At 42.1% G+C, this 10,371-nt stretch overlaps 1 protein-coding gene across 1 annotated transcript; it reads left to right on the top strand.

Annotated features, from left to right (window-relative positions):
* Positions 1 to 553: 553 nt before the first annotated feature.
* LOC134332912 (unconventional myosin-XVIIIa-like) lies at positions 554 to 4,961 on the top strand. Its single transcript, XM_063014744.1, has 2 exons — positions 554 to 567; positions 3,858 to 4,961. Exon 2 carries the CDS (start codon positions 3,897 to 3,899, stop codon positions 4,959 to 4,961), a length of 1,065 nt encoding a protein of 354 aa, XP_062870814.1. The 5' UTR covers positions 554 to 567; positions 3,858 to 3,896.
* Positions 4,962 to 10,371: the final 5,410 nt, after the last annotated feature.

Consider the following 10,371-nt stretch of genomic DNA (forward strand, 5'->3'; position numbering starts at 1 on the left):
GATAGACGGATAGACAAACAGATAGATAGATAGATAGACAGATAGATAGATAGATAGATAGATAGATAGATAGATAGATAGATAGATAGATAGATAGACAGACAGGTAGGCAGACAGACAGACAGGTAGACAGACAGATAGACAGACAGACAGGTAGACAGACAGATAGACGGATAGACAAACAGATAGATAGATAGATAGATAGATAGATAGATAGATAGATAGATAGATAGATAGGCAGACAGACAGACAGACAGGTAGACAGACAGACTGACAAACATATAGGTAGACAGACAGATAGATAGATAATTAACCACAAAGACATTTTATAACCTTTAACATTTTTTATCAACAATTCTAACTGGAATAACCAGTTAACTTACCACAAAAGTGACTGACAGGGGTCGCTGTGCTCCAGCATTCTTATTCTTACTCACCTGCTTTTAAACCTGATACCGTAGACACACACACACACACACACACACACACACACACACACACACACTCGCGCTCGCGCAAACACGCACGCGCGCACTGTCCCATTTACCGGCGCGCGCAGGACAAGCGGTGAGTGCATTTTCTGTCATGTTTTCATTCCTTTATATGCTGTTTATTCAAGTGACATAATTTAAACTCTCCTTATTTGTCTGAGACTTATTAAACATCTTTAAATTCATGTTAGCAATGTAGTGTCAACAGTAAGCAAGCAAAGTAATTACATTCTCATTCTTTTTAAACTACTGCAAGAACTAAGTGCTGCACATCTTGAAGCACTTAAAACATTAAATATAACTTATAATATATTTTTGCGTCAAATATTATGTTAGTTTAGATTCATTAAATGGTCCGAAAATTCGACGTTTTACTTTACTTAATTTGCAGTGAACTTTACCTCACCCGACTGGCTGTCAACATATACAGGAAGTAACCATGAGTGTAAAGAGCTGAGAGTTGTTTATAGTCAACAATATAGGACGCGGTTTTTATTTATTTTTAATTGCATTTTAAATATAACCGAGATAGTGGAATTTATTTTCCAAGCGTTAAAATAATAACAAAAATATAGTAAGTAAATATAAAAATATAAGCTCGTCTTCGGCCGGTGTGTGTACCTGTTATTAGGTAAGTGGCAGCCAATGGAAGCGCACTACGTCACATAGTGGGTGGTCCATTTTACCAGTAACAATTTACTTCATGACATCTAGGCATTGATTGTTTATTTATTTGTTTGTTTATTTATTTATTAGGATTTTAACATCATGTTTTACACACTTTTGTTACATTCATGACAGACGGTAGTTACTTATTACACAAGATTCATCAGTTCTCAAGTTTAATGTCATTTTGTATCTCCAGTTCACCTCACTTGCACGTCTTTGGACTGTAGGAGGAAACCGGAGCTCCCAGAGGAAACCCACACAGACACGGGAAGAACATGCAAACTCCACACAGGAAGGACCCAGACCGCCCAAACAGGACCTTCTTACTGTGACGTGACAGTGCTACTCACTGAGCCACCGTGCCGCCCGGCATTGATTGTAGATCAAGCATAATGCACATAAAATATTCATGTCTGAGGCATTACATTTGAGATAACAAAATTTATTATACTGTATATGGATCACCTCTTTCATCTCAATTTCAGAAGGTGGATTGGCAGCACTCAATTGTACCTTGGCGTGAGTTAATGTGCATGTCATGCCCTGTGATGAATTGCCTCAAAAAGCTAATTATGTCTTACTGCAGATGGGGTGGCACGGTGGCTCAGTGGGTAGCACTGTCGCCTTACAGCAAGAAGTCCGGGTCCTTTCTGTGTCGAGTTTGCATGTTGTCCTTGTGTCCACGTGGGTTTCCTCCAGGAGCTCCGGTTTCCTCCCACAGTCCAAAGACATGCAAGTGAGGTGAATTGAAGATACTAAATTGTCCATGACTGTGTTTGCCATTAAACTTGTGTAACGAGTAACTACCACTTCTGTCATGAATATAACCAAAGAGTGTAAAACATGACGTTAAAATCCCAATAAATAAATACTTAAATAAATTACTGCATTTAAATCAAAACTGTAATTGTTAAAACAGCTTTGCAACATGATGAAAACAGACTTTGCCATATGGGTAAAGTGGGTAGCCTCACAGCAAGAAGGTCCTGGGTTTGATTTCCAGGTAGAGCGGTCTGGGTCTTTTCTGTGTTTAGTTTACATGTTATCCCTGTGTCCACAGTCCAAAGACATGCAGTCAGGTTAATTAGAGGAGCAAAATTTGCCCTAATTGTGAATGTCTGTGTGTGTGTGTGTTTACTCTGTAATGTACTGTTTGTGGTGTTTCCTACCTGTTGCCCAGTGAATTGTACCCAATGCAACCCTGAATACGATAAAACAGTGGTAAAACAGACATGAATAAATAAATGAATCTCACTCACTCACTCACTCTTATTCATTTTCTTAAACGCTTATCCAATTAAGGTCGCAGGGGGGTTGGGTGCTTGAGCCGATCCCAGCTTTTCAATAAGCGCAAGGCACACAGTCACACCCTAGATGGGGCGCCAGTCCATCGCAGGGCACAGACACCCATACACACATTCATTCACCTATAGGACAATTCAGTGTCTCCAATTAACCTGACTGCATGTTTTTGGACTGTGGGAGGAAACTCACGCAGGCACGGGGAGAACATGCAAACTCCACACAGTAAGTACCCGAACTGCCCCGCCTGGGGATCGAACCCAGGACCTTCTTGCTGTGAGGCGACAGTGCTACCCACCGAGCCACCGTGCCGCCCATTTGTTAATTATCTTAAATCTTTATTTAACCTACAAGAGTAGAAAATAAAACTTTGTAATCTGTAAACATTAACACATTAAGAATTTTATGCCTTTAAATCACTAAAAAAAGTTTAGGCTGTGAAGAGGTTGTATAATATTAAAGTTACAGTGTTTTTAAACATTCCACAGTGAGCAGTTACATTGGTAACAGGTGAGGGAATGAAGATTGAATATAAAAGAAGGAATGTGTGACTCTCTGGAATGGATTGGCGCTGTGTCTAGATACACTTCCATTTTGGCCCTCAAATAATTTTTTTTACCATGAAATATTATCTGCAGTTAACAGATTATTTTAAGGTTTTTTGCTTGTGTATAAAAAATGGCCCAAACAGCAACATGTACATCGATCAGGCATAACATTATGACCACCTCCTTGTTTCTACACGCACTGTCCATGTTATCAGCTCCACTTACCATATAGGAGCACTTTGTAGTTCTACAATTACTGACTGTAGTCCATCTATTTCTCTACATACTTTTTTTTAGCCTTGTTCTTTAATGGTCAGGACCCCCACAGGGGGTTGCTGTAGTTTTTAAACACCTCACTGTCACTGCTGGACTAGAATAGTCCACCAACCAAAAATATCCAACCAACAGCACCCCGTGGGCAGAGTTCTTTGACCACTGATGAAGGTCTAGAAGATGACCAACTCAAACAGCACCAATAGATGAGCGATCGTCTCTGACTTTACATCTACAAGGTGGACCAACTAGGTAGGAGTGTCTAATAGAGTGGACAGTGAGTGGACACGGTATTTGAAAACTCCAGCAGCTCTGCTGTGTCTGACATTGAAGAACAGGGTGAAAGCAGGTTAAAAAAGTATGTAGAGAAACAGATGGACTACAGTCAGAACCACAAAGTGCTTCTATATGGTAAGTGGAGCTGATAAAATGAACAGTGTGTAAAAAACAGGAGGTGTTTTTAATGTTATGGCTGATCAGTGTATAATACTGTCCAGCTCTATTGGATACTTTTTTACAGGATGGACGTTGCATTAGATATGACTAAAATTCAGTTCTGATTTTCTTTAAACAGCACAGTTGGGTGGTTGGAGCTTGACGTGCACAGCGAACAATGTTCAACCTGATCAAAAAAGACAAGGACAAGGAAAAGAAAGATGGGACGAAGAAGGACAAAAAGGAAAAGAAGGACAAGAAGGAGAGGATGTCTGAGGCCGAGCTGAAAAGCTTAGACGAGATGAGCCTCAGACGGGGTTTCTTTAACATCCAACGTAGTAGCTCCAAGAGACAATCTAGGACAAAGCTGGAGATCTCACACCCCATGCCTGTCAAAGTGCTCAGCAACCCGGAGCTCAATCTGACGGATGTGGACGACGAGAGGGTCAATAAAAGAAGCAGCATGTATTTGGACGTGGGGCCTTTAAGCAGCAATAGCTCCACTGACAACATTAATGTTGCATTATTGCAAAACATTCGGAAGGCCTCTATAAAAGAGCAGTCTCCTAAGTTTGGATCCATAAACAAGCAGAACTCCCCTGTGAGCAAGCTCATCAAACGCTTGTCCTTCTCACAGAAGAACAAAGAAGAGAGTCCTTCAGAAGTACCAGCTCAGTTTGCGCCAAACCCTCCTACTCCTTCTCCCCAAGTGGAGACCCAAGTTTTCGCCCCTCCGGCCAGGTACATCACCCACAGACGTGCCCCCATGAAGAAGGTCAGGGTCGAGGTCCCATTACTGGTGGATAAGACATTCCCAGCGAATTTACAATTACCTGCCATGGTGCCTCCTCAGCTTCCAGACCCCAGAGAATTAGAGCTCCAGCGGCGTAAGACAGGTGACTTCGGCTTCTCCTTGAGAAGGGCTACCATGCTCGAACAACGACCCGATGGAAAGGTCTACCGGCGTGTGGTCCACTTCGCTGAGCCTGGTGCTGGCTGCAAGGATGTGACTCTGGGCTTGGTGCCAGGAGACCGTCTGGTGGAGACCAACGGGTTGAACGTGGAGAATAAGAACAGGGACGAGATTGTGGAGATGATCAAGCAATCAGGAGATACGGTGCAGTTAAAGGTGCAGCCGATCGTCGAGCTGAGCGAGTTAAGCCGCTGTTGGCTCAGGAACAGCACAGGATTGCGCAAGGAAGCCTACGAGGTAAGGATGGTTGTTCCTTCTGTGTTGCCCTAAAGGTGAAGTCTTTTGTGTCTTTGATGTTTGCAGTAGAATGGGAACTGGTTGAACTTGGCTCCGCAGCTTGGCTCCTCAACTGGTCAAATTTATACTTCCATAATGTTCATATTTGGCTACTGATACCCCTTTTCCACCGACGCGTTTCCACAAAAAAAGAGGTTCCAGACAGTGAACTAGCGGGCCAATCTGGCACCACAGAATACTTGGTTTTCAGAGCAAACCGTGACGACATCTGTGGGCGTGTCAGAGTGTAGAGGTTTGGGTGCTTTGCTAAACCACTGTGCTGGTGTCTCGTATGGAGCTTGTCGCTGCATTTTTTATATTTTAAAGTTCACCTGATTACATTTTGAGCCAGTTTGCCTCTGATATTTTCAAAGTGTCTTAAAAAAGATGAATTGTGTGATATGACGTGGTAAACATGACCCGGGTAGAACGAACACCGCTTAACGTGAAAAATAAAGCGTAACGTGGTTTGTTGTACTAAAACAACGACCGATGAATTTGGGCAATACAGAGCACTTATAACCTGTAATAACGGAGAGAAATGTAGTGTTTCTGAGTCTTATTTTTAGTACATTCAGCCACGTTATGTTTTATTATTTTATTATTTTTATTTTTATTTTTTTATATTTTTTCCCCTTTTTCTCCCCCTTCAGCGCATCCAATTATTCGTCCAAGCATCGTGCTTCCTCTCTGTCTATGCCGAACCCTGCCCTGACCGAGGAGATCGAAGCTAACCCATATCCCCTCCGAAACATGAGCAGCAGCCGGATGCATTTTTGCCACCCACACATTTATGAGTTTGGCGCCACCTAGCGTTGCATGCGGAGAGACACACCCTGAGGGCACTCTTCCTCATCTCTTGTGCAGGCGCCTCTAATCAGCCGGCAGAGGTCGTAATCGCATTCTGACAGCGAGAGACCCACATCCGGTTCTTTGTCCCGCCCCCCAACTGAGCAACCGGCCAATCGTTGCTCGTACAGCCACTCAGCCTCGAACCGGTAAGGCAGAGCTGGATTCGATACGATGTACGTGTCTTTTTACTGCTGCGCCACCTGAGCGGCTATGTTTTATTTTTTTTTTACGTTGCGCTTTTTCGACTCTCCTGAGAAGATTCAGAACCCCGAGCTGCATAAACACCACACGTGAAGTAAATCCAGCTAACACAGATATATGTATTGTATTTTAGAGTAGATTTGATGGTTATTTCACACAGATGGATGTTCGTGTCGTGGAACTTTAGTGATGTTTTATCGCTCGAGTCGAGCGCTGAGCGAATCGGCTATTGGTGCCGAGAGTCGCGGTGAGAGCGAAGAGCAAAACGCTTCTCACGTCAACGAACTAAAGAAAACACAACTGCGACAAACATGTCTACGTCTTCTTATCACCGACAGCTGATCGATGCTTTTACATAACAACGAACATCTGTAACAGCAGCACAAATGCTCGCACATAACCTACACGTAATGCCCACCGATGATGACGCAGACTTGGTTCTCAAAAACTGGTGGAAACGCGTGTCGGTTCTCTACAGAACACCAAGGTTCTAAGAAACCTGAACAGAACCGGTTCAAGAACCATGGTTCTTTTGGTGGAAAAGCCCTATGAGTGGTTTGTTTGTTTGAAACTTTGCTTGAACCTTACTTCTGAGGCCGGCAGCTAATTACGTGCCTGTCAGTTTGTTTCTTTCCAGTATATAGGTGGGCAGGGTTCCATGTCTTTTTGCTATTGTTGCCACATTGCAGAAAGACGTGCCAATTTGAGAGCAGTGATGAGTGTGGACTTACTGAGCTAACGTGGAATTTAGGTGACTGGTACATTGCATAACGTGTCCAGCGTTCTAAGGGGGCATATACACTGATCAGCCATAACATTAAAACCACCTCCTTGTTTCTACATTCACTGTACAATGACTGACTGTAGTCCATCTGTTTTTCTGCATGCTTTGTTAGCCCCCTTTCATGCTGTTCTTCAATGGTCAGGACTCTCCCAGGACCATTAAAAAGTAGGTCTTATTTAGGTGGTGGGTCATTCTCAGCACTGCAGTGACACTGACATGGTGGCGGTGTGTTAGTGTATGTTGTGCTGGTATGAGTGGATCAGACACAGCAGCGCTGCTGGAGTTTTTAAACACCTCACTGTCACTGCTGGACTGAGAATAGTCCACCAACCAAAAACATCCAACCAACAGCGCCCCGTGGGCAGCGTCCTGTGACCACTGATGAAGGTCTAGAACATGACACACTCAAACAGCAGCAACAGATGAGCGACTGTCTCTGACTTTACATCTACAAGGTGGACCAACTAGGTAGGAGTGTCTAATAGAGTGGACAGTGAGTGGACAGGGTTCTGCTGTGTCTTATCCACTAATACCAGCACAACACACACTAACACACCACCACCATGTCAGTGTCACTGCAGTGCTGAGAATGATCCACCACCTAAATAATACCTGCTCTGTGGTGGTTCTGTGGGGGTCCTGACCATTGAAGAACAGGGGTGAATGCAGGCTAAAAAGTATGCAGAGAAACAGATGGACTACAGTCAGTAATTGTATCTGTATCCGATCAGTGTATATAGCTAAATAGAAGGTGTTTTCACACACTTTTAAGTACGTGGTCTCAAGATCAGACAGGTGGGCTGGCTGTGCACTAAGGAGATAACTTTATTATATTGACTCAATACATACAATACATAATATGTGTCAGGACAACGTGTACACCAAGAGACTCGGTACCAATCAAGTTCCTCAGTACCCATGTTGTTGTGATACGTGCCACGAACACAACTATACATTATCAAAGGACATTGGTTCAATTCCTGAACTCCAGCTACTGTCTATGAGGAGTTACATATGTTTCCTTGTGCTGTGGGTGTACTCTGTGTTTCTCTTACCTATCCAAAACATGCAGAAGGTGGACTGGATAATCTAATTTGGCGTGTGTGTGTGAGTGGTTAAATGTGTAAACACGTGTTATCCTGCAGTGGATCGACACACTCAGACATCCCAAGTCTCCCGGAAGTTCCGGGAGTCTCCCACTTGTACATAGCGGCTCTCTGATGCCCGCAAGTCAGATAAAATCTCCCGGAATCTAGAACGAGCGGCCAAGAGCGACACAAACGCGCACGCGTATTAAATCCGTTATCTGATATACAATCTAGTGCACTATGTAGGGAACATAAATCCGTTATCTGATATACAATTTAGTGCACTATGTAGGGAACATAGTTAATTATATAATACACTTTCTAGTGCACTATGTAGGGAACATAAATCCGTTATCTGATATACAATCTAGTGCACTATGTAGGGAACACAAATCATCATCTAGTTATACTTTCTAGTGCACTATCAAGTGAACATGAATGCGTTATCTAATACACTATCTAGTGCACTATGTAGGGAACATAAATCTGTGATCTGATATACAATCTAGTGCACTGTGTAGGGAACAGAAACCAATTGTCTAATTCACTATCTAGTGCACTACATAGGGAACATAAATTCATATCTAAAATACTATCTAGTGCACTATGTAGGGAACATAAATCCGTTATCTGATATACAATCTAGTGCACTGTGTAGGGAACAGAAACCAATTGTCTAATTCACTATCTAGTGCACTACATAGGGAACATAAATTCATATCTAATACATGATCTAGTGCACTATGTAGGGAACATAAATCTGTGATCTGATATACAATCTAGTGCACTGTGTAGGGAACAGAAACCAATTGTCTAATTCACTATCTAGTGCACTACTTAGGGAACATAAATTCATATCTAAAATACTCTCTAGTGCACTATGTAGTGAACATATATCCGTTATCTGATATACAATTTAGTGCACTGTGTAGGGAACATAAATCAATTGTCTAATATACTGTCTAGAGCACTATGTAGGGAACATAAATCCGTTATCTGATATACAATTTAGTGCACTATGAAAGGAACACAAATCATCATCTAGTTATTATACTTTCTAGTGCACTATGTAGTGAACATGAATGCGTTATCTAATACACTATCTAGTGCACTATGTAGGGAACATAAATCCGTTATCTGATATACAATTTAGTGCACTGCGTAGGGAACATAAACCAATTGTCTAATTCACTATCTAGTGCACTGCATAGGGAACATAAATTCATATCTAAAATACTATCTAGTGCACTATGTAGGGAACGTAAATCCGTTATCTAATATACAATTTAGTGCACTATGTAGGGAACCTAAATCCGTTAACTAATACGCTACCTAAAGCATTATGTAAGAAACATCTAACGTCTATTATCTAGTATACTATCTAGTGCACTAAGTAAGGAACATAAATTCTTTTCTAATATACAATCTAGTGCACTATGTAGGGAACATAAATCTATTATCTTTCACACTATCTAGTGCACTATGTAGTACACGTTAATGTGTTTGTGACGCGAACAGTTAGCTTAGTAGCTCAGTTAGCAGCTCCTAAAAGTTCTGTTATCACCCATATCCTTTGATGTGTGCGAGAGTTTTTTTACCTTTTTTTTTTTTTTGTGGCCTTGGGGTCGAGGTCCGGTTTCGGGGGTACCTCCCTGAAATGAGTTTTTGCAACTTGGGATTTCTGCACACTGCTTAGAGTGTTTTCTGGGTTAGTAAAAATGAATGAATGAATGAATGAACGAGGGAATGAATGAATGAAATAATGCTGAATTAGCTCAACCCTAACATGCCATTCTTTTGCATTAAAATGCATTCCATAAAATAAGTAGGGTTTAAATACATTATATGGCATTTAAATATAAGACATTCCTCCTTTTGCTTCCCCCGTCACTATCACTAGGGAAATCCCCAGTATTGTTGCAGCATTAGCAGAAGCCAGGAGGCAGGGATCAGGTTACCTTATGGGTATCTCTTTCTCTATTGGGTCGTATAAGCCCAGACAAACATGCTTCTGAATAGACGTTGGCTCTCTTTGATGTCAGCAGACGGTGTGTAGATCGAGCAACTTTGCCGTGTTGTGAATCATGAATTGTGAATCATTTATAGACTTCTGGCAGCTCGAGTGATCCAGAAAGATGAGGATACCGTATGTTTTGGCATACAGTGGTACCTTGTAACTCAACGTCCCCTAAACTCAAAATCTTTGAAACTCAACGCCCTTAAACTCAACGTTTCCCTTAAACTCAATGTATTCAGTTTGTTTAAAAAAAATGTATTTATTTGATTTTAAATGAACAATGAACAGTCGCAGTCCGCTCAGGTGGCGCAGCGGTAAAAACACACGCTGCAACCGGAGCTGGATCTCGAGTACGTCGTATCGAATCTCAGCTCTGCCTTACCGACCGAGGCTGAGCGGCTGTATGAACAACAACTGGCATGTTGTTCAGATGGGCGGGACTAGGGTCGGAAATGGGTCTCT

The sequence above is a fragment of the Trichomycterus rosablanca genome, chromosome 18 (assembly GCF_030014385.1).
Source record: "Trichomycterus rosablanca isolate fTriRos1 chromosome 18, fTriRos1.hap1, whole genome shotgun sequence".
Classification (NCBI taxonomy): domain Eukaryota; kingdom Metazoa; phylum Chordata; class Actinopteri; order Siluriformes; family Trichomycteridae; genus Trichomycterus; species Trichomycterus rosablanca.

Bases quoted from the DNA above. Each gene is read 5' to 3' on its own strand.
- LOC134332912 (XM_063014744.1), top strand. From the start codon at position 3,897: ATGTTCAACCTGATCAAAAAAGACAAGGACAAGGAAAAGAAAGATGGG.